The sequence below is a fragment of the Ambystoma mexicanum genome, chromosome 9, assembly GCF_040938575.1.
Source record: "Ambystoma mexicanum isolate Mex_15411 chromosome 9, UKY_AmexF1_1, whole genome shotgun sequence".
Taxonomy (NCBI): Eukaryota; Metazoa; Chordata; class Amphibia; order Caudata; family Ambystomatidae; genus Ambystoma; species Ambystoma mexicanum.
The window spans coordinates 873286372-873311439 of record NC_090931.1 but is presented as its reverse complement, the minus strand read 5'-3'; the positions used below and the strand labels follow the sequence as shown (position 1 = coordinate 873311439).

The window sequence follows — 25068 nt, the reverse complement described above, 5'->3', positions numbered from 1 at the left end:
AATGAGACCAGGACCAAGTATCTAAATCAATGTAGGGCATGCAAAGGACTCTGCAAACTCCGAGAGCGCTCTGTCTGACAATCGCAAAGACAGACCTACTTATTACAAAACTAACGTCACACATGACACAAGCTATAGGGGGCACATAGTCTTAGGGACTGGGTGGTGAAGGCTAGGTGGTACACATTGTATACAGTTGCTGTTCCAGGATTGGCGGATCTCCGTGCGGTGCCACGCGGGGTAGACGGGTCAGCTGGTCTCTTCGGGTTGGAGCTGCCGGCCGGACATAACTTGTATTGATGATTGGTGGCTGCTCTAACACTTGCCCTTGTGGCCACACATTCGCAATCATTCGTCACATTCTACAATGTCAGGTGTCTGGTAAATCCTGTGACCCATTCACCTTAGCTCAAGGAGGAGGACAGGGACATGGATATGTGATAGGGGGTATCCCTATCTATCTGTTGAAGTGACATTTGGGTTCAAGTATGGTAGTCCCATGAGTCCATGTGCAAGGCCAGGGGTACAGAGGGGGGGCCGGTTATTCGATCGCCCTATCCTGGTGGCTATAATGAAGGACAGTATTACGATCTGTTAGTACCGGGGTGGGCGCCCCCCTTCGAGGGCCATTAACTTGGTGTGAACGGGGATACCAATGGGCCATGGGGGGCAGTAACCGGTGCCCGGGAGATGGTGGTATTTAGGACCAGGTAGCTCGTAATTCATAGAGTTAGGCTGTGGCGGCCTCTTGACATGGGGGAGGTGGATGCTTGAAGCGGGTCCAGCAAGATTGGGAGGGGAGGCGAGGATGTGCTGTTCGAACACCAGCTATCCCTGGCGGGCCTGGGAGGGAGGAGGGGGGAGACGACCTTGCAGCTCTGGGCCTGTTTCCCTGCACAGGGCAGCTCCCCGTACTATTGGCAAGGGTGGGTGGCAACACTTGGAGCTTCTGGTATTATACACATATGTTTACATTAATATGGGAACACAGGCTGGAGAGGGTTTCGCCATTTAACACAGTATTTCACATCAGTAGTTGACATACGAACATGAGGTAGCATTAGGTTGGGTTGTGTGTAAGAGAGAGAGCGCTGCATATTACATCACAGTACAATCTGGCTCCACTGCCTCGGCTGATCATCGTGCATTACAAATGCGCTTTGTTACATCATGCACAGGAGCGATCATATATTACTCTTAAATCACACATCTCCAGAATAGCAGCAAACGTTAGTCAACACAACATATATTACACAAGTGCTTATTTCGTTATGCAAGGTGCCTCGGGGTTGGTGGGGGTGAGGGGCGCCACACAGTCCAATTTAGAGGGCTTGGTACAGGGTCAGGGCATGCAGGATTGGGCTGGTTTCAGTTACCTTCTAACAAACCCGGTCACGGCTGGGGCAAATGATGTACTGCGGAAGGCCAAGTGATACAGTGTTTATTTTGTTGTTTGTTCGTGTCTGGTTGCTCGTGGGAACAGGCCTTCAGCGGATCCACCATGAGGTGGAGGCTGGGGGGGAGTGTATACTCCTTTGAGCGCAGTCAAGCGGGGGTCAGGCTGCATCTTTCTGTGTGTGCGAGTGTGCAAGCAACTTTGCATGGACTGGATTTTAGAGCCTTTTTACACAAGATGGAGTTGTCTTAATACAAAATGGGGTCTATGCTATGTCTTATACTGTAGTCGTGCAGCCTCACGTGTCGATCCGCAGCCCCCCCTCCTCCTGGGCCCTTAGGGTGAGGGGGCCGCCGACGAGTCATGAGTCTCCACCTGAGTCATAGATGTATGTGTGGGGGGTTCTAATGACCTATCTTCCCCTACACTATCTTTTTGAGGGAGTTGCCCCCTAGACTGCAATGTGGTAATGACCCATCTGTGAGCCCTCCAGTATCATATGCAGGTGGTCTCCTGGTGAATGATGGATTGTGGCAGGCAGCTGGCAGTAAGGAAGGAAGCATAGCACTAATCATACAGCTCCAAGCAGTTAAATGTTCTAAAATGTCACTCCCTGTGTTACATATGCAAAGTGTTCATTAAATACTCTGTTTTTAATTAATCACGCTGGTGTACCATTTGTATATGTTTTAACCACATACTGATCTGCAGTAGTCTGTGTTACAAAAGAGGGTCAGTAGGAATGTGAACAAATTCAAAGCAAACAGTGTTCTCCATATCTTTTCTGTCTTGAATAGGACTAATGGCATCCTCCCCCTGTTACACACTTAAGTGTGTGGTGGCCCCTGTACAGGTAGGGGTGGCAGTGAAATGCTGAGACTTCCAGAAGCTGGATTACCGGCCCAGCCCAGGGGAGATTTACTGAAATGAAGTGTTTTGGGCATGGAGAGAGAATGAAGGAGAGGGAGAGAGAGAGAGAGGCAGAGAGAGGGAGAGAGAGAATTCCCACGCGGATCCTGCCCAGCCGATGTGAGACCATGCACAACCTTTAACGGAGGGCATCATCCTTAAGGAGTGCTCTTGGCCACCTCCCCGATAAAGCAGGGAGAGCTCTCCATCACCATGTTTCCAAAATAAGTTACTACCAGCAAAGGAGTGGTCTGGCTCCTTCAGGGCAGCCTTCCAAGACAGAGATAGCGAGGCGGACAAGGTAGCCTGGACTGAGCCTCTGGGGGGCTTTATGGCTCTCAGGGGGGACAAGTCACCAAAAGAGTGGATGTGTGCATGTACCACAGAATGTTGGGGTTGCAATTCCCCCATGCCAATTGACATAGGCCAGCGTAGTTTGGCAGTTGTGGGAGTAGAACGAAAGTGAGGTGAAGTAAGAGTCTGGTATGGTTTCCCCAAGGCCAGTCTGATATCGGCTGCCCACGGTGGTCTGGGATTTGCTGAGACTTTCCCCATGTTGCTTGCACCAGTTCCTTTAGCCCCCTATAGGGTCCACACACGCATGTTTCTGCTGTCCTGGTCCAAGTGTGCCTCAGCCTCATGTTAGAAGCATCCTTCAGGCTGGAAGCCTTCCATGTTTCCCATGGGTATCTCATGAAGGTAACATGATCACCCGAGAGAGCCTGGGTAATGACCACTCTTTACTGTGAAGCGATGGTAAAGCCGTGTAGATTGGTGGGGGTTTAGTAATCACAGAACACGGAAGGCCATAGGCAATAAAGCTTTTATACATACATGTCCCATGTCTAGTACTGCCATGAAGAAAAGATCAGTCACAGTCAGCTGTCCTTCACTAATCCTTAATGGATGGGCCGAAACCAGAATCCTTGGTTATCTCTTTAAGGGTCCCTTTCAGCCGAGTGGAACAGGTAGAGGCCCTATAGCATAGAGTAACGCACAAAGAGGGACGTAGGGTGGTGAGAAGGGGGGCAGTCAGGCATCCACAGACACTCAGAAGGGCATTCATGATGCACCCGATATCCTGTTTAACCGGTATCAGGTAACAATGTGCCCATACATAATGTCCCGTACATAATGTCACCGGGAAAAGCCATGGGCAACATTACATATGGTGACATTATGTATAGGGACCGGTTGCAGGGATGTCCACTGCTCCCATTGTAAAAAAAAGAAAATGTGGAGGAGTCAAGGGGTTGTCCCCTGCATGTTCAATGTAATAATGTCTCTGCAAAAAACAGCGACTTTTTTGTCAAGAGACATTATTACATGGAACCGTTTAACCACACAGGCAGCGCCGAGACGCCATGAAACCAGGGCTACATCTGCACATATGTTAACCAAAACCTGTAATGGTAATGCCAGATGAATATCAGCAATCAGTCGGAACGGCTGTCTACCTAAATGGCCATTCCCCTGACAGCGCACACATCTGAAACATGGTAATCCCCGAAAATAACGAAGAAAAAATGCGGAATGTGTGTTTAGTCTGCATTCGGCATGGACGAAAATCCTGTATCCCACAATGCCGAATAAGGGGAGCAGAAGTTGCTGGGGGGTGAGGGGGCTATAGCCCCTGGTCATTTGGTTGTAGCCCAGGATAGAATCTCAGGAGCTACAACCAAAAGGCTAGCTAGCCCCGAGTCCCACCAGTCCCGACATTAGCATAGCCCCGGATCTTTTCCAGACCTAGCAACACCCCTGGTGTACCCCACGCCCCTTGTTCGGCATGATGGGTTCGGAGGATGCGGGGGTGTCCACCGCTTCCATTACATGGAAAGCGGGGAACATTTGTCAAATTAATGCATTCGACATTTTCGAAATGCGAAGCTGTCAACTCCGGCATACAACACTGCGTTGTATGGGGCTTCAGTAAACCGGAAACATGGCTTATGCCGCTTCCTCCCCACTAGCATAGAGGAAACATCCCCAGTGCGGAATTCCAAGGCTCCAGGCAGGGCACTGTGCAGCTCTCCCTCCAGAGCAGAGCATCACCTTGCCAAGCTGTCCACCCGCCCAGCACCTTTGCCTTGTGGGGCTCCACGGTTTACTCTTCGCAGTTGGTGCTGCTGGCACAATTCACCTGGGATCAGCACAGCCGGCATCTGCATGTTCACTGAATAGCAAAACAGTGGCTCTTGAAGCTCGGGCAGTTCCTTTATAGAGGTGGGCATCAGGTTGGCAAGTATCTCCATGTCAAACTGCGCCTAGATGATTCCATCCCAAGAACAGAGGGCAATGCAAACCTACATGCAGCTGCTTTGCTTTCAGAGTGCCAGGGCTGCCTCTAGTCCTATGGCACGGCTGCAGCATTCACAAACCGTCCTCGATAAGGATCGCAGTGGCAATATGGACGACTGGTCCACAAATCGGAGCACCAGTAGAAATGACTATTAAAGAGAGAATGCATGGATTGTTTCTATATTCTATTGGCAAAGTAGGTTTTGAGCAGAAGCAGAAATTGTACGTCTTGGTCCCAGCCCCCATTGGGTTATGCAGAGAGAGCATGTCTGGAGAAAGTCTTCAAATAGGCTGTGTGGCCTTGGAAACTCATGAATGTGAATGCCACATGGATGGATTCACTGTGGGTTGCGATTTTACCTCTATCTCCCGGGACCCTTCCTAGAGTTTTTTGCTAACTCCATAACAGTGTCCATGAAAAAAAAAACTGGAAAGTTGGGGATGGAAAATGCCTAAAAATCCTGGAAACGCATTACAAGTGTTTATAAGAGTAGGAAACTCCTTCTCTAAAAGTCTTGGAAACTCAATGTTGCCCAATCCGCCCTCAATGTCATTAGCAGACCCTGATACCTTTTGCCAATGCACTTCTCTGTTCAGGTGAAATTCAATACCCAATAGGTCCTCTACAGCCACCCTGAATGTCGCAAGTGGAAGCTTTCTGTCACTTGGTAGACAGCACAAAATTATTGTTAGGCCAAAATGTGTTCTCACTGTTCGTGGTTAACATCTCACTATTTCAGTACTTAACTTGTTCCAAACCCTCAAAGGGGATGTACACCTTTGTGTCCTTGCACCTCGATTGCACCTTGACCCCAATAACCAGTTGGGGCTCAATGACCAGTTCCCAGGGCTTTACATGGGCTGGGTCTAGCCGGGTGGGAGCCCTGGCAGTCTCCCAAAGCTAGAAACAATAAAGATTAGAGTGTACAGCTGCCCCTCCCTCTTCTGTGCAGGTCTAGTGATCTCTCTCAAAGTAAAGTGAAGCTATTGGAGATAATACTGCACTAGGCAATGTGCATTCTTCTAAAAAACACTAATTTATTAAACAGTTTTTCATAAATGTAAATACAAAAACTGAATACAATGAAACATAAATACACTTAAAAAGTGTGGGGTTAGTCGAAGTGTGTTGATTACATCGGTAGGACAGATTTAGATGGTTCGGACATAGTAGGTCTAACAAGGTATGCTTCTAGGGAAAACAATAGCCAATACTTTTGTGTTCCAGTTTTAGACACAAACAGATGAAATGTGTTGTACACAGGAGGTTCTTCCAACGCATTAACCTGCCAAAAGCCCAGCTGTCATTAAGGGACTGCCAGGACTCCCTCGCTGCCCCAGGAGTAGTACCTGGCAGGATTTTAGTTAAGAGCCTGCGAGTGTGGTAGGGAAGAAATTAACACACTGTGAGAGAAGTGCATGAGGGGAAGCATTAACATGTAGTGAGACAAATGTGTGCAGGGAAGCCTAAACATGCCCTTTTGGAAATGTGTCCATGGAAGTCTTTACATGCTGTGAGAGAAGCACGTGCAGGGAAGTGCTCTGCATGATACAGCAAGAAAGCCAGCACCAGATGCCCAAAGAATAACTATCTCCTAATGTTTATAATTGACTGGGCAGCTTGCTGTCACTTCATTGGTATGGTGCTATCACACATGAAATAAGCAGAAAGGCCAGTGTGCACATTGTGCTCAGAATAGTTGCCGGCTTGATTCATTGTCACCGATATCTGATATATATATACAAATTAAAGCTTGTTCTTTGTGAGGAATTCGACCATCTGCATGGTGGGTGGGCACTCACCCTGGCTTTTTTGAAGATTTTATATGAAATTGAATGATGGTAGATCAACCTATGGAAAATGTGTTGGGCTAATCCGCACACATTTTCCTATGCTCATTGCACAACATACACATAGACCGTGTACTCTGGATGGACACAGCCTACAGGCGCAGTCCAACCTGTCAAATTCAGTTGGAATCTGACAGGTGCACGATGCATCTCAGAAGGAGGAGGGACACAACCTTCCTCCTACCATGACCAGCCAAATTAACTATCAAAGGCTCCATGGATCCGCCCTGACCTTTTGTTTACCCGCTGCAGATGGTGGTAGCAATTAACATAATTAACATATTAATAGATTATACCTCAAACAGGCCCACATGGGGCCTTGCTGCAGAGTTTAACAAAGGAGACAGGAAACCCCAACAACCTTTGATATGCACTGTGTCAACTTCAAGCCAGCTCCCACTTCTCAGTATCAAGGGCAGAGACCTGTCATGCCTGGGACTATGTGTTTACAGTAGGCATCCCAGCGGGGGGCCCAATTCAGAAGGTGTGAGTATGTGGTTTGGCAGTGGCCGAATGTTTGGTCTCGCCACAGCTTCAAGGGAGACCTGCCGCTTTAATCAGGAATCACAGGGAGCTCAATTAGTCATAGAGATCCTTTGATCCACAACAGACAGGAAGATGAGTGGGACTTAGTATTACATGTTTTCACCCCTTCAGCTTTTCTGTTGCAAAGCACTCTGGTTATGACCTCATGCATACAGGAGATTGTTGGTGGGGACCCAGGATTGGTTCATTAAGGTAGTCTTAGCCTACACCAATCACTGTGGCCCATTCGGCTTTAAAAGAGGGTTGAGCCCCTCTTTTGGGAAGATCATCTGAAGACTAAGCAAGGAGTAACAAGAACAACTCAGCGTTGGACCCTGGCAGAAGGTACAGTCTGCCTTACAGCTACGGCCAGTGAAGGAAGGCCAACATTTCCAAAGAGGGAAGCAAGATCCCTCCCCTAAACATCTCCCAGGGAACAGAGGGAGATACTGAATCCAGAGGACCTTCCAGCAGCTCCAGAACCAGTACCCAGCCAACACACATGGTGCCCTGCTAGGCTCTGCAGCAAGCTTCCTAGGTGGGAAGTGCCAGAGAGGATCTGAACCAAACCAAGGACTAGTCAGTTGCCTGTATCACTCTCCTCGGCTTTGGGCCATCCACCTTAAAGGACAACACGAGCCCAGTGAAGAAGCTAGGAGGAGTGCATCGACAAACATCCACCGACATCCGCCTTAAAGGTCATTTTCGAGCCAGTCGAGCCCCTGGAGCTGGAACCGACTGCACTGATGACAGTTGTTATGCTGGAGTCGCTCACACGTTCGAGACACCTCGACCAGTGCTTCAGACCTGTCGACCAGCACTGAGACAACGATTCCTGACCCGGAGCTGCACTGCAAGCCAGCCTACAGCCGCCTGATACCAGCAGCTGTCTCCCATTTTGAACTCTGTCACAGAAGCTGCAAAGTACCATGAAACCCGACTCTACACTGTAAGCACCAAGAACATCTACAACCACAAGGTACAGTGTGGTTCTGTCCCCCTGGTCCTTCTGCGAAGACCCGTAGTGACATTTTATGACCCATTGTTCCCTTTGTGCTGAAACCAAGTATTCTTGAACTATTGCGATAAATTGTATTTTTGCTGTGTTGCAACTAATCAACGATCCACGACCTTGCAGAGACAAGCCTGCCATTCCGTCCGCATTACCAAAATTCGACAAGGAGGTTTATAATTTGCTTGTGTTTCCAATCTGTTTGGTTCCCTACTGGTGTACTAGAGGTGTGGGGCTGATTGATGGTTTAGAAACCAATATTCTTCCCTGGACCACTGGTTCCTCGGAAGTTGATTCATCACATTCACATGTTCCCAAAATCCTCTTTGATTTTATGCAAAGCACCAAGGAGTTTACATTAGTGTTCTTTGTCCTCCTTCCCTTTCTCATGGGTGATTTCAGGGCAGGATGAAGCTGTCAATGACAAGTTAACACCAGGGATCTGTCTTTGGTCAGCAAAAGCACACTTAAAGTGGCAACGACTTTTGTATGAGAAGATTGGTGTCTCCCGAGGGAATATGTGCATAATATTAGCCCTTGCTTGCAGGGGATTCTTTGCTACAGCTTATCACCAGCCTGGCAGACAGCAGGGGAGTTGAAACCCTAAATGAGCACTAACAAGCTGTTAAGCACACTGGGACTGGGCCATTTATTTGGAGAATTAAGGTGATTTACTTACTGATGTAATTGCTTATATCCCGAAAGCGAATTCTTTACAAACAGCAGCTTATTTAGAAACGAAACACAACAGGAGTTTTATTTACAGTATGCAGAATGACTCAATGCCAGCAAGACACATCAGACCATGCAGAGTGGCACAAAGTGCATGTTTGCAGGGCTTCATGATGTAGTGTTTGTTTGAGGAATGTGGGCCTTGAGTAACTCACCGGGCCCTTCTTTAGGCCACACCCTGCACAATTTGGCCAAGCTCCCTTTCCAGAGCCCCTTCAGTTTCGTATCCCACTTAAAGCACTGGCTGTCCCTTTTCATTGTCTCTCTGCCAGTGCATCCACCCATTGTAAAGTGTGTCACCTTTTATTTGCTTTCACTTCCAGGTTTCAGACATCGAGTCCCGCATCGCTGCTTTGAGTGCAGCTGGCATGACTGTTACTCCAGCGGGCAAATCCAAGAGACGGTCCACCCCACAGGTAAGCACTCCACTTCATTTCCAGATCAAGGTTGGCAGAGGTGAATTGGGGGCATGCATTGGTCTTTAGTGATCGCCTGATGCCTCAACTGTTTCTGACCAATGGCTTCCATTTGGCATAACTGTACAGGGAGCATGACCTCAACTGAATATAAGGTAGTTCTCTAGGGGTACAGATTTAATATCCCTAAGCTCACGAAGAACTGGGTCTCTGTGCATCCAATGCAGGATCCTAGAATTCCTGCAGGACAGTTAGTGCCGATCAATACACTGAATTCCAGAACTTCCTGCTGGTTTTTAGTGCAGGAGACTGTGCCTTCTACTGCATTAAATTCATTTTCCGGAATGTTCTATGGGGTCTCTGCCCATGTGCCATAAATGGCATACTTTTCTGCAGGGGTCAAGTCCTAAAAATAAAGTTGGGGGACTCCTTAACATACCAATTGAATGTGGCGTCACCAGAAATAAGCATATCAAGGTGCCCTCTGAAAAAAGTGGTGGGGCTCCGTCCACCCGTGCGCACCCTCGTCTTGAGCCCTGCTTTTCTATAGGGTTTCTGTTAATGAGAGTGTGGCTTCCATTGTAATAATTCACATTTCTGTAAGCTCAGTGTGGCTCAGTGCCCGGGACCGTGGGTTCCATGGTGCTAAGTGAAGGGTTCTAAATTCCTGCGAATGCACGCACGAGCTGGAGAATACGTCTCCCACTTGATTAAATGCACCCTTTTGCAAGATCCTGCCGAATCTCAGTGCAGTCCAGGGTGCCCGCCGTGCCAGGAAACTCAGGACTTTGCAGGGTTTTGCAGGACCGCTTGTGAAGGCCACGTGTTCAAGGGATTCAATGCAGAATACTAAGGTATCAGGTAATACTGTCTCCATGAAAAAAGTCGTCAGGTTGGCAACTTTAAAAATAAAATGCATTAATGATGCACCCTCTAGGCTATCAAACACTTTCCCCAGATTTTCTAGGGCTGGAGGTAATAATATATAATTATACCCCTCCTAGAATATTTGCGGAAAGAATATTGATAGCTAGGAAAAAGACGCCAGAACAGGGACATTATTACATGGAACCAATACTAAGAGTTCCAACAGGAACATGCTTCTCCACTGTTGATGAAGCAGATATCTGGCAGTTGCCAGGAGATACCGAGTGTGCATTTGTGTCAATCCTTACAGGATCCCGGGGCAGCAGACCCCTCTCCACCCCTACTGTCTCTAATGAAAGGCAAGATTGTGGTCTTCTTACAAGAGGCCCACAAAGTTGTTGCAGAATCCTGCAGTGCATGAATTGGTGTAATTTAGTGTTCCTAGCCAGTACCTCAAGGCATTTGTTTCAGACCTCCCATTTCTGAGCCTCTCTGTAGCCGAGAGAAGGGCCCAGGAGAAAGAGCACCTTTGCATATACCATTGTTCACCTGTTATTTAACTTCTATCCTATTAGACATCGAAGTGTTCCAGCCCAATAAGCCCAAGCCTTCCTCAATTCCCAGTATCAGGCCAGCAGGAACCTCTGGAAGTGCCGAAACTGTCTTCGCCGGATGAGGCCAAGGTCAGTATTTGAGATCATCTAGGAAGCAATGCCATCTTCTGCCCAAGTCTAAGGGGCTTAAGAGTTCCTGCAAAGAAGGGGCATAGCTTCCATGCAGGGGTACCAAGCACCAGAATTTTGTGGGCTGGATTTTCCATTACCTGGGGTTTTGAGTGATAACTTTGGCCCAGAATATGTGAGTGCGATGTAAAGGTTGGCATGAACGTATACAGTGGGTATTGAGCTAGGTGTGAGGAATTCCCACCACATGTCCTGCTTAATAAAGTCAGAGACACAGTGGCTTTCGGGTAAACTCAGTAGACCCTTGCCTCATAAAGTTCAGCACCACATGGCTGGTGTGCAGTCAGAGTTTGCTGAACCCTGTATGGCCTGTCTCCAACCTCTTGTCATTTCTCTATATGCTTGTTGGACCCTGAAAATTAAGGTTTTTCATAAGTGTTAACCTTAGAATAGGCAAATGCTATAAACAATAAAATACGTGCAAGACTTGCCTGCTCCAATGCTCCCCCCACTGTCACTCCCATGCCCGCACTTCCCCTCACGCCCACCTCTAAATAATTGTTCACACTTGCCTGATACCTCTTCTAGATCCACGTTTCCATTGCTGTCCGGCCCATGGAAATAGAAAAGGGACTTCCACAAGAGCTTTTCCTTAGATGTAGCTATCTTGTGTATATGTATTTTACATTTAGGGGTCATTACGACCCAGGCGGTAATTACGCCAACTTTACCACCATGGTAAACTACGTTTACACCATGGTGGATGGCGGATTTACCGCCCCATTCCAAGGTGAGTGGGGCGGTAAATCCCCATTTCCCATTTACCCTTCCCCATTCCCATTTTTGCCCCATAGGGCATAATGGGAGTGGGGAAGGCGCTAATTACGCCACCGTAAATTACGGTGGCGTAATTAGCATCATGGCAGGTTAGCGCCATGGATTTTAACGGCTGCTAAAAGTGGCACATTACATGGTCTGGCTCAAATAAAAGCACAGAGGCCTATAAGGAAGAAATGTTGATGAAACAATGGGGTCAAGACGAGGGCACTCGCATTAAGCCAAGAGTCTTGATCGAACTCTCCTGGATATTCTGTCGGCAGAGCATGGGCCAGGAAAAGTACACTGAGCAGGTAGGAGCAGAAGGGAGATGGGGTAGGTGCAGGGTCCTCATGCAGGTTCAGAAACAAGGAGTTAAAGGTCCTTACCCACATAATCTCAGAATAGACCAGCACATTTACTCTGAAACATTTTCATTAACTTGAACAACCTGATCTTCAGGGTAATTCATAGAATTCAGCGCACAAGTGGCGCACGCGGCTGGCGCACAGTGTGTGCGTGCGACTTTCTGCGCCAGCCGCATGTGCTAAAATCCATTTCCGCGCAAAGCGTATTCATGGATTTTAGCATCCAAAACCAGCCATGGAGCAGAGTGGCGCAGCGACCCTGCAGCAGCGCCAGTTACGCCCCCAACCCCTCCCCATGCGCCATGCACAGTGCACAAATCCCGTACATGGCGCACAGGCCCCGAACCACAAAAACTCCAGTAAAACTCCCCGTGGACCCCTCCAAATACATGTACACCCCGGCGCGGAGAGTGTCGCACGCGATTGGCCTGAACGAGCAGGGTACGTGTGTTACTGGGTGCGCGGGAACTTTAATCACACACGATTGGCCCTGTGCGAGCGGGGTACGTGTATTACTGGGGTTAGGGGGAGGTTTCACACGCGATTGGCCCTGTGCGAGCGGGGTATGTGTATTACTGGGGTGCGTGGGAACTATCATACGCGATTGGCCCTGTGCGAGCGAGGTATGTGTGTTACTGGGGTGCGCGGGAACTTTCACACGCGATTGGCCCTGTGCGAGCAGGCTCCCTGTTTTACTGGGGTGCGTGGTAACTTTCACACGCAATTGGCCCTGTGCAAGCGGGGTACGTGTATTACTGGGGTGCGCGGGAAGTTTCACACGCGATTGGCCCTGTGCGAGCAGGGTATGCGTGTTACTGGGGTGCGCGGGAACTATCACACGCGATTGGCCCTGTGCGAGCGGGGTACGTGTGTTACTGGGGTGCGCAGGAACTTTCACATGCGATTGGCCCTGTGCGAGTGGGGTACGTGTGTCACTGGGGTGCACGGGAACTATCACACATGATTGGCCCTGTGCGAGTGAGGTACGTGTATTACTGGGGTGCGCAGGAAGTTTCACACGCGATTGGCCCTGTGCGAGCGGGGTACGTGTGTTACTGGGGTGCGCTGGAACTATCACACGCGATTGGCCCTGTGCGAGCGGGGTACGTGTATTACTGGGGTGTGCGGGAACTTTCACACGCGATTGGCCCCGTGCGAGTGGGGTACGTGTGTTACTGGGGTGTGCGGGAACTATCACACGCGATTGGCCCTGTGCAAGTGGGGTACGTGTGTTACTGGGGTGTGCGGGAACTATCACACACGATTGGCCCGTGCGAGCGTGGTATGTGTGTTAGTGGGGTGTGCGGGAACTTTCACACGTGATTGGCCCTGTGCGAGCGGGGTACATGTGTCACTGGGGTGCGCAGGAACTATCACACGCGATTGGCCCTGTGCGAGCGGGGTACGTGTATTACTGGGGTGCGCGGGAGGTTTCATACGCGATTGGCCCTGTGCGAGCGGGGTACGTGTATTACTGGGGTGCGCAGGAACTATCACACGCGATTGGCCCTGTGCAAGCAGGGTACGTGTGTTACTGGGATGTGCGGGAACTTTCTCACGCGATTGGCCCTGTGCGAGCGGGGTACGTGTGTTGCTGGGGTGCGCGGGAACTTTCACACACGACTGGCCCTGTGCGAGCGGGGTACGTGTATTACTGGGGTGCGCAGGAGGTTTCATACGCGATTGGCCCTGTGCAAGCGGGGTACGTGTATTACTGGGGTGAGCAGGAACTATCACACGCGATTGGCCCTGTGCAAGCAGGGTACATGTGTTACTGGGGTGCGCGGGAACTTTCTCATGCGATTGGCCCTGTGCGAGCGGGGTACGTGTGTTGCTAGGGTGCGCGGGAACTTTCACACGCGATTGGCCCTGTGCGAGTGGGGTATGTGTATTACTGGGGTGCGCGGGAAGTTTCACACACAATTGGCCCTGTGCGAGCAGGGTACGTGTTTTACTGGGGTGCGCGGGAACTATCACACGCGATTGGCCCTGTGCGAGCGGGGTATGTGTGTTACTGGGGTGCGCAGGAACTTTCACACGCAATTGGCCCTGTGCGAGCGGGGTACGTGTGTTACTGGGGTGCACGGGAACTTTCACACGCGATTGGCCCTGTGCGAGCGGGGTATGTGTATTACTGGGGTGCGCGGAAAGTTTCACACGCGATTGGCCCTGTGCGAGTGGGGTACGTGTGTTACTGGGGTAAGCGGGAACTTTCACACGCGATTGCCCATGTGCGAGCGGGGTACGTGTGTCACTGGGGTGCGCGGGAACTATCACACATGATTGACCCTGTGCGAGCGGGGTACATGTTTTACTGGGGTGCGTGGGAACTATCACACGCGATTGGCCCTGTGCGAGCGGGGTACGTGTATTACTGGGGTGCGCGGGAGGTTTCACACGCGATTGGCCCTGTACGAGCGGGGTACGTGTATTACTGGGGGGCGCGGGGGGTTTCGCATGCGATTTTGCTGTCAGAGCGGGTTACGTGTATCCAGTGTGGTGCGTGGGGAATCCTACACGTAAATTGGCAGTGTGGGTCCTCCCAGGTGTCCCCTCTACCCCCTCCACGGCCCCTGAAGGCAGCCCACACCACAGGGGACTACCCTGCACCCCTGGACATGTCCCGCAGGCAGCCCGTCCACCATGGCCATGCCCCCCAGCCAGGCCACGTATCACGTTGCACTAGTGATCACCAACTCATGTCCCCCTGCACCCCCACCCCCCATCAGTGAAGGGTACCTGCCAGCAGGCCCCCACTCATGTCCCACTCATGTCCCCCAGCACAGACACCCCCAGCAGTGAGGGGCACCTGCCAGCAGGCCCCCGCTCATGTCCCCCAGCACCCCCACCCCCAGCAGTGAGGGGCACCTGCCAGCAGGCCTCCACTCATGTCCCCCAGCACCCCCACCCCCCAGCAGTGAGGGGCACCTGCCAGCAGGCCCCCACTCATGTCCCACTCATGTCCCCCAGCACAGACACCCCCAGCAGTGAGGGGCACCTGCCAGCAGGCCCCCGCTCATGTCCCCCAGCACCCCCACCCCCAGCAGTGAGGGGCACCTGCCAGCAGGCCTCCACTCATGTCCCCCAGCACCCCCACCCCCCAGCAGTGAGGGGCACCTGCCAGCAGGCCCCCACTCATGTCCCACTCATGTCCCCAGCATCCCCACCCCCCAGCAGCAGTGAGGTGCACCTGCCAGCAGGCCCCCACTCATGTCCCACTCATGTCCCCCAGCACCCCCACCCCCATCAGTGAGGGGCACCTGCCAGCAGGCCCCCACTCATGTCCCACTCATGTCCCCCAGCGCCCCCACCCACCAGCAGTGAGGGGACACCTGCCAGCAGACCCCCACTAATGTCCCACTCATGTCCCCCAGCACCCCCACCCGCCAGCAGTGAGGGGCACCTGCCAGCAGGCCCCCACTCATGTCCCCCAGCACCCCCACCCCCCAGCAGTGAGGGGCACCTGCCAACAGGCCCCCACTCATGTCCCACTCATGTCCCCCAGCACCCCCACCCCCCAGCAGTGAGGGGCACCTGCCAGCAGGCCCCCACTCATGTCCCCCAGCTCCCCCACCCCCCAGCAGTGAGGGGCACCTGCCAGCAGGCCCCCACTCATGTCCCACTCATGTCCCCCAGCACCCCCACCATTCAGCAGTGAGGGGCACCTGCCAGCAGGCCCCCGCTCATGTCCCCCAGAACCCCCACCCCCAGCAGTGAGGGGCACCTGCCAGCAGGCCCCCAATCATGTCCCCCAGCACCCCCACCCCCAGCAGTGAGGGGCACCTGCCAGCAGGCCCCCACTCATGTCCCACTCATGTCCCCAGCACCCCCACCCCCCAGCAGTGAGGGGCACCCCCCAGCAGGCCCCCACTCATGTCCCACTCATGTCCCCCAGCACCCCCACCCCCCAGCAGTGAGGGGCACCTGCCAGCAGGCCCCCACTCATGTCCCCCAGCTCCCCCACCCCCCAGCAGTGAGGGGCACCTGCCAGCAGGCCCCCACTCATGTCCCACTCATGTCCCCCAGCACCCTCACCATTCAGCAGTGAGGAGCACCTGCCAGCAGGCCCCCACTCATGTCCCACTCATGTCCCCCAGAACCCCCACCCCCCAGCAGTGAGGGGCACCTGCCAGCAGGCCCCCACTCATGTCCCACTCATGTCCCCCAGCACCCCCACCCCCCATCAATGAGGGGCACCTGCCAGCAGGCCCCCACTCATGTCCCACTCATGTCCCCCAGAACCCCCACCCCCCCAGCAGTGAGGGGCACCTGCCAGCAGGCCCCCACTCATGTCCCCCAGGACCCCCACCTCCCATCAGTGAGGGGCACCTGCTAGCAGGCCCCCACTCATTTCCTCCCCCCAACATGTCAACATGACCCACAATCATGGCCCTCATGGCCACCAAAATCCCATGGCACGCCACCCCTGCCCAAATAACCAACCAAGCATAGCATACATCCCACATTCCAATGCCCATTACATGAAACAGCCCAAATGGCATGTATGTACATCAACACATGTCTGTCACACACACACAATGGGTGCCAGTGAATGTGAAAACCCACATCGTGACATGCATGAAACCAATGAGAGAATACCACACATTGAAGTACGGGAACAAATGTATTGAACAAAAAATGTGGTGAAAGAAAATCAAATACCAAACAATGGACATAAGGAAAACAATGCAGAATGTCACATAATGATAAAAAAAGGAAATCATAATCCAAAATATATGAAATCAAAAATGTCTCAAGTCTCCTTCCAACAAAGCAAATCCAAACAGAAATGAAAAAGTAAAATCCATTGCTCCATGGAAAAATCAAAAAAGAAAACGCCGACAAATCCACACTCCAACTATTTACAAGGATGAAATCCTGGGTCCATGAGCCCAACTGTCCAAATGAAACCTACAAAAATACACTAACAAATGAAGAAATATATACCAAAATGTGGGGTATTGTCCAAGCACCCCGAAAAAAAAAATGAAAACCAAAATGAAACCTAACACTAACTAACTAACTAACTATTTACAATGGCAGCGGGCTAGTCCGACGGCTCACTTTTGGATGTCCCGGGCCAGGGCATCATCGAACTCCCGCTCAATGTCCTGGAGGTGGTCCTCTTCCATGGCCCCGAGGGTTCGCAGGGACGATGGCATGTTGGCCTCCAACTCCCTGTGAATTGCCTCGAGGCACTCGGCCCGCCTCAGTGCCCTCCGCATGGAGTTCTCCACCCTGACCATTGTGAGCCGTGCATCTTCTGCCCGCTGCCGCTCCGCAACTATGGCGTGGCTCAACCGCTGCCACACGGAAGACACATTTCTCCCACCATGTTGCTGCTGCTGCTGTGTCTGCGCCCTGGCTCTTGCTGCCTGCACATCCTCCTCCGGCTGAGGTGCAGTTGTCGTGGTGGCCACCCCTGCTGGACGTCCGACTCCCGACTGTGGCAGGGATGTGTCCTCCACCAGCCTGGCCGCTGGGTCAGAGGCAGCTCCACAGGGTACCCAGGTGATACATGGGTGGGAAGATGGCATGGAGGACGACTGGCGAGTAGGGGGTTCAGGTGAGGAGGGGGTCGCAAGAATGTCCAGCACACGTGACCCGTCCCAGTAGGTCACCGCGGTCAAAGAGGCATCCGAGATGACGTGCAGTGTCTTCACGAAAACACTGCAGGTCAATTTGCTTACCCCGTTGATGCAACGCTATCCCAGCCAGGACAGGCTCAACATGGTCCCGTATAGCTACGTCCGCAGGGAGAGGAAGGCCAGTTGTTGTGCGCCCATCCCCTCCCTGAAAACTGGTCTGGACGTAGGCATCCCTGCTGCTGCCGGATGATGCAGTTACAGGATCAGGGACAGCATTACACACAGGCACCTCTGCGGTGGCCTGTGCTGCCTCCTGTCCCTGCCCCTGCACTGCACCACTGGCACCAGTGGAATCCCCACCGCCAGACCCTGTGTGTGTCCCTTCCACGGCCTCCTCCGTCTCCAAACCCCCCACCAACCTGGATTACTCCATGCCATCTTCCTCCGTCAGACCCTGTGGGGTCTCAGCTGCCCCTTCTGCTACCGAGGAGTCCATCTCCAACCTCCGCCTTTTGGACCTACCCTCGGCAGCTGCGGCATGGGACGCGACAGCAGACTCCTCACTCCCTGAAGAGATGACAATCTGGGAGGGGAGCCGGGCCTTGCGTCTCCGGCTGGTGGTGCGATCCCTGCCGCTTTGCTCCACAGCACCCTCTCCGCCCTCTTCATCAGTTGACGCTGCAGACAGGGAGGGATAGAACACAGGAATCAGGGCACTGTACAATGGACTTAAACACACATGACAGTTGTACATGAGTGGCAGTGTCAAACTTCAGACATGGCATTACACTCCCTGACACACATGTCATTTCTACTCACACACATGAGCTATTCCACATCAATATTGCACCACGCAGCACCAGCAACATCCATAAACATACATCAGCATCAGCATCCGAAGGTGCGCCTTGACGTCACATGAAACACGGGGAGTACACAACACATGCACACACACCAACACACTTAAATGCATGTGTGCATGTCCACCAACTGTCAGAGTGATGAGATCGCCATCCATGTCACATCTGGTATTCAGCCTTCTACATGTCAGTGCCACATGCATCCATGTTGCATCACAGTTGCACACTTGTCAAATACACACACATGCACATGTACACAGTGAAGATACATGCAGCTGGAATAAACATCCATGTGTGACACCACAACCATGCCAACGTACATACACAGTGTGCTCCCACATCTGCATTTGGCCTGCATGCTTACCCACACATACACCATCCATGTGTCTCACACATGACAGAACTCGCATGTGTCAGCCTCACGCCCCTGTACATACACATCCATACATGGCCCTACAAAAACACATGTGCAACCTGCACACTACTGGCACACCACGACACGCACAGCGTCCTATCAGTATGCATGTACACTTACCGCTCGACTCCAGACGGGTCTGCCTCTCAAGGACCTGGACGTGGAGCGCCGGGCCTTGTCGAGGGTCCTGGACCTGAAGTCCTCCCAGCGTTTCTTGACATGTTTGAAGTCGCAAACTGCCACCCCCTCCTCGTTAATGGCAGTCACGATGTCCATCCAGATCCTGGTCTGTCCTTCATAGTCGGCGCAAGAACTTCCAAAGAGGGCATCATACTGCCCCAGGACTTGCTCCACCAGGACACCAACTTCCTTGGCACTGAAGCTGGTGGCCCTCTGCCTCTCTGGCTGGGGGTTGCCAGTGGTGCCAGATGGTGGTGTGCCCGACATGGCAACCCCAGAGGCAGGTGTGGGTGGGCAACTGGGTCCTGGGGCTGGGCTGTGGACTGATGGTATCCCAGTCGGGAGTCTTCAGTTCCAGCAGGGGTGGTCACAACAACCGCACCCCTGCAGATGGATGATGTGCAGGCAGCAAATAGCAGGGCACGTGGGCATTTACCAACTGCGCTTGCCCCGTGTGTCACGTACCCCTTCAGAGGTCATTGTAGGCTGCGTGTAACACGCGTATGCATATTTTTGTGTTTCTGGGTGCCACAGCGTAGTGCGGGTTCATTTTTCCACGCACGTGGTCTAGGAGGGGTTGCGTGCACGTTACTTTTTGTTTTCGGGGTGCCTGTGCGTTGCGTAACCTGTCATCTTCCCCCAGGGGTCACAGACAGCCTTGCGAGAGCACTAGGGTACGAATTCCATCTAGTACCCTACCCCTTTCACCCCCAATTGCCCAGGACAATTGTTTACTGCAACTCCCATACGCACAACAACATCAGTGCCATGGTTGGGAGGCGACCAAGCGGTAAGGGAGGCAAAGGTGGCCGACCTCCAAAAGGTGGGCGTGGTGGGCACGGTAGGGGATGTGGCCAGGATTTGCAGGGTGCCCCTAGACCCCCATGTGTGGAGGACCAATCAGGGACACCCATGCTCCCCCGCCCATGGTTGAGGGAAATGTGGCTGACACCATCCCAGCTCAGCCCTTGTTGGACCAGCCCATTGTGGCACCTGACCCGGCACAGGATGACTCCCAGGCTGACTTCCATGTCAGCAAGTATAAGCCACATGTGCCGGTGCAAGTTGGTGTCACCAGGCCACGTGGATCTGGGGCAGCGATGTCATCTGCTGCCCCAAGTAGGCAGGGTGGGGAGGCTGCAGGGGCAGCTGCATCTCTATCCACCCCAGCTCAGAGTCTCCCAGCCGGGACAGTGTCGGTCCTGGTCCATCAAACTGACGTTGCCCCTGCCAACATCACACCTCAGCCAATGCCTGCACCAAGACCTATGGTCATTGTGCCTTCGCACACTCCCAGTACCCAGTCCACCTGCGCTTCTGCCCCTACTGACCAGAGCGGCGCAAGCCACTCAGGCTCCGCTCCACCTTTGAAAAAGAGGAAGAAGGGTGCTCTGGCACTACAGGCTGAGACCCCAGACACTGCTACACAGTCCGGCACGCTTAGAAGCCTAGCTTTAATGATGCCAAACTTGATGCACTTGTGACCCATGTGTCAGCACATAGCCGCAAAATGGTGGTGACTGCAGGGTGCAAGACCATACCTGGTCAACGTAGGGCACACTGGCAGACCATCGCAGACCGCATAAGTGCCCTTGGATTTGTGAGGCGCACAGCTGATGATTGCTACAAGTGGTGGAATGACCTGAAACGCAGAGCAAAGAACAAGCTGGCCTCAAATCATGCCACTACTCTGGTGACTGGCGGTGGGTCTCCACCAGAGGACAACAAACTCACTGAACATGAGTCTTTTGCTGGGACCTTCGTCACAGAGGAACAGATCCAAGGCGTGCCAGAGCTACCTGATTACGACGCATTGTCCAGTGAGTGCGCATGCATGTGTGTGTAATCCATGTGTATGTTGTTTGGGTGACGGGTTCTGATTGAGTGCCAGGTGAGGGTGTGTACTCCTGAGTGTTATGGGTCACCCATGTGCTTCCTCCAATACATTCACATGCCTTTGATTTGGGTATGACAGTATCCCTTCTGCCCACAGTAGCCAATTAGCCCCACATTACTGCTGTTGCACTTGAACTTTCATCTTGCAACAACATTGTTCTGATTTTTTCTGTGTTCATTCAGGCTGATTGTTTAGATTATCCCATTTTTCATATGCTTTTTTCATCCCTAATGCCACATATGTGACATGCTTCTGTCATTGTTTACACCCCACATTGTGCCACTTTAGTTACTTGGTTATGTGAATGATTAGACCATTCAGGGCGAGGGAGTATTGGCCTGCTGAAATTTATTTTTAGGGCCTGTTTGCATGTTGAACATGATAGTTGTTTCCTGTCATGTTGAAGTGACCAACCATTGATGTGTACATCTGCCTACAATCACTGCCTTATTGTACACTGGATGTGTTGCACTGTGTGGCACATGCATATTTTGCAACACTATTCTGCATTAATCTTCTCATCATGTCCATGTGACATGGATGTGTGACAGTACTCATTCGCTGACATATCGCTGTAGTTGTCTAATTTACCATGGCTATGCTACATGACATCTGTGTGCTGGCATGTGTCATGTATGTGTATTGGACATGCCACTCACAGGCTAATGTGTGATGCCAGTGCAACACGACATGCTGCGAATGTGTTGCTTTTCCATCTTGGTGTCCTCATTGTCTGCCTTTTTGACTCCCCTTCAAACTCATTGACAGTGCATGCATGCCAGGGTTATAGTCATGTGGGACATGTGTAAACCATGTACAGGATCTCTGTCTTGTCAGTCCTATGTATGTGCTATGGTGCTCATGCCTGTTACCATTTCTTGTATTTCATGTTTTTGCAGGTGACAACGCACTTGATGCTGGTGAGGTTCAGGAGATGGTGCAGACCCAGGAGGATTCTCAGCCACGACCAGGCACCAGTGGGGGATGTGGTGTGGTTGTGGGTGAAAACACTTTGGTACTGCAGACCATACTGTCAAGGGGTGTCTCTGGGTGCAGCTCCCCAGACCACTATTCAGGTGCTGAGTTGGATGATGAGACGTATGTGCTGTCGCAGGTCAGTGCTTCTGGCAGGGATTCTGTTCTGTCCAACCCACCTGCACCAGGGGTAGAACCCTCTATGCAGGGTCACACTCCACAGCATCTGATCCTGTTCCTGGGCCAGCAGATCAGAGGGGGAATGCAGTCCTGCAGCCTCAGGCAGTGCCAGCACATCAAGGTGCAGATAGCCTTGCCCCGAACAGGTGTGGTGCCCGCCGACGCGGTGGCCATGCGCCACCAGGCAATACTGAATGGGGAAACTCCATGTACGGTATGGCAATCCAACAGGCAGCATCAGTAGAAATGATGGCTCAGGCAATGGAGAGGGTGGCCACTTCCATTATCCCCCCTGAAAGGCAGATGGAGCAACAACAGCAGGCAACAGACTCCATTTGCCAATCACACAGGGAAGACATGTTGGCATCCAACAGGGACCAACGGGCGGCACTGGAGACTCTGCGCGAATCCATATCAATAGTCACAGGGCCACAGGGAAGCTCTGAGGGTGGAACTCCATAACCGCAGGTAGAGTCTGCTTGAACTTGAGGCTTTCCGAAATGTTAGGGCAGAACAGCAGCTGGAGCAGCTCACACGTTCACTCTCAGCTGAGCTGCAGGCAACACGTGAAGAGATCCGGGCATCCCGCGAGGCCATGCGTGCAGAAGTGCAGGCAACCTGTGACGTGCTGCATGGGGATCTCCGCACTTTAATCCTCCAGAATCAGACCTTCCAGACCCGCATGCTTGCTGCCATGGAGGACCATACCAGGGCTTTGCGTGGGCTGCCTCCCATAGTGCCACCACCTCCTGATGCAGCAGCAGAGGGTGAAGAGAGCGACAGCAGTTCTACCACAATGGCATAGCCGTGCAGGCCATGAGCCCATGGAGGTATTTTTTTTCTGCAACATCCACGCAGTTGGGTGTTGGTGTGCACCCTGTCTTCGAACCTCCTGGGTGCCCCCCCGGCCCTCACATGGCCATTTTAGATTTTTTTGTTTTGTTTTTACAGTGTGTTGCCTTGTGTGGCTCCCGTGGGCCTCCACTGTATTCCGGCTGGGCACATGCAGGCTTGTCCTGAGTTTGGGTTAGATGCTTGGGTTCGTGACACACACACCCCTCCTGCTTCCCATTTCCATGGGCTTGCAAAGGGTGTGACCAAGTGACAGTGACTTACACAGTGACTGTGGGCTCCCATGAGCTGTGTGGGCAGTCTGTAGTCAATAGTGTGTGTACATCCCTAGTGGGTATTGTTGTTGTATTGTACACTGCATGGTGTATTGATATGTGCTTGTGCATCCATGTCTTCCTCCTAATTTGCAGGTTCCTTCCTCATGTTTTCACAAGGCCGTCTCCTTTGCAGATGGAGTTCATGTTGTATGCAGTGCACTGACACATTTGTGTGGCAGCAACACTCTACAGTTGGAAGGGGTCGATGTGCTGGCTTATTCAGGTTGTAAGACTACCACTACTTTGACTTAGTACTGTCATGTTTTTGCAATGTTTCATGGTGTGTTGCTGTATTGTGTTGGTGGTAAGTATTTGTTCATGTGTGCTGTTTGTTACTGATTATTGGGAGCATATTGTCTGTGGGCAGTTTCCATTTGGGACAGTGCACTTTGTGACACTTGTGTCAGGTCTTGTGCATTGCTTTGTTTGCTTTCACATTGCATGACATGCCATGATGTGTTAGGTGGCGGAGCTGGGGAGGGGTTGGGTGACATGGCACTATTTCCATGTTGTTTTTTGCAAGGGGGTAGTCATTCATGCATCATAAATGTGTGTGTTTTTTGTGACACAGCATTGGTTGTCTTTCAGCAGGTAGGGATGCACACAATGTAACAATTCCAGGTGACCAATGTCAGGCTGGTATGGTTGTGACAGTTGACTGTCCCTTATGTCATCATCATTGATTGTCAGCTGGTATGTGCCAGGGCTGTGTGCACTCCACAGGGGTGTGATTTTAGGTGAAGTAATTATCCACCAGCTGCGTACGGGCTGCCTCACCATGTGCCCTTTCCCCTCCCATGCGCAGGGCCCTGGCGTGTTGCAAGATTGTGCAGGACACATGCTGCCACTATGATCCTGCACACTACTGGGGGCGCATATAGCAGCTGCCCACCAGAGTGGTCAAGGGAGTGAAAGCGTGACTTGAGCACTCCGAATGTGCGCTCCACTATGCCCCGGGTTGCAATATGGGCTGTGTTGTATCTTACCTCGGGTGGTGTAGTGGGATTCCGAATTGGCGTCATCATGTGGGTGCTCAGTGGGTAGGCACTGTCCCCTGGGGAGGTGATGATGGGTATCATTAGTGGGTTTGTGACATTACTCAGTATCTGACATGCATGCATGTGCAGGGGCATTTATACTCACCAAGCAGCCATGTATCGCCATGCTGCCCAGCTTCTAGGTCCCGGTTTAGGGTTGACATTCTGTAAATGAAACAGTCATGGGTGGACCCTGGATAGTTGGCATATACTGAGGTGATGATTCCCTTGTCATCACATACTACTACTGCACGTTGATGGAATGCCAGTGCTTGCGGTTTCTGTAGATGTGCTCAGTTGCCCTGGGAGGACGTAGAGCCACATGGGTGCAGTGAATGGCTCCTAGCACTTTGGGGAAGTGTGCCACCCTGTAAAATTCCTGGACGACAGCCTGGCTTTCTGCAGGTGTTCTGGGCAGGTATATGTGCCTGCGAACTGATGGGTGTGCAGTCATGATGGCCAACACCTGGTGCAGGCAGCGTGACTGCGTGGCCTGTGAGACCCACCCCCACTATGGCACTTGTCCGCTGAAATGAACCATTGGCCAAGAAGTGCAGTACATTGAGCACCTTTTCCAAGGGGCTCAGTGCTTGGGAGCACAGGGTGGGTGATGTGAGGTCATCCTCCCACTCACTCACCAGGTCGAGTATTATGTGAGGTGGAAACCTGTACCTCCCATACACCTGGTCATCAGGCATCCCAAAAAGGCTGGTTCTGGGTGTAAATATTCTAGCTCTGACTATCCTCCTCCTGCGGTATCCCACGACCACTGCTGCGAGGAACGGTATATTCATCTTGGCGTCTGAGCTTGTTTGTTGTTTGCGCGCAATTTTATGCTGCACGGGTCCACGTATGCCTGCTTCCTGCTAGCGTACGTGTTTCCGGATTAGCGCG

At 52.1% G+C, this 25068-nt stretch overlaps 1 protein-coding gene across 3 annotated transcripts in view; it reads left to right on the top strand.

Moving 5' to 3' along the window:
• Positions 1-25068, top strand: part of MLPH (melanophilin) — a 532938-nt gene that overhangs the window by 445672 nt on the left and 62198 nt on the right. For all 3 annotated transcript variants that reach the window (XM_069615982.1, XM_069615981.1, XM_069615980.1), the window contains 2 exons: positions 9047-9139; positions 10582-10689. In XM_069615982.1, coding sequence (XP_069472083.1) covers positions 9047-9139; positions 10582-10689 — 201 coding nt within the window. The remainder of the gene's footprint in view (positions 1-9046; positions 9140-10581; positions 10690-25068) is intronic.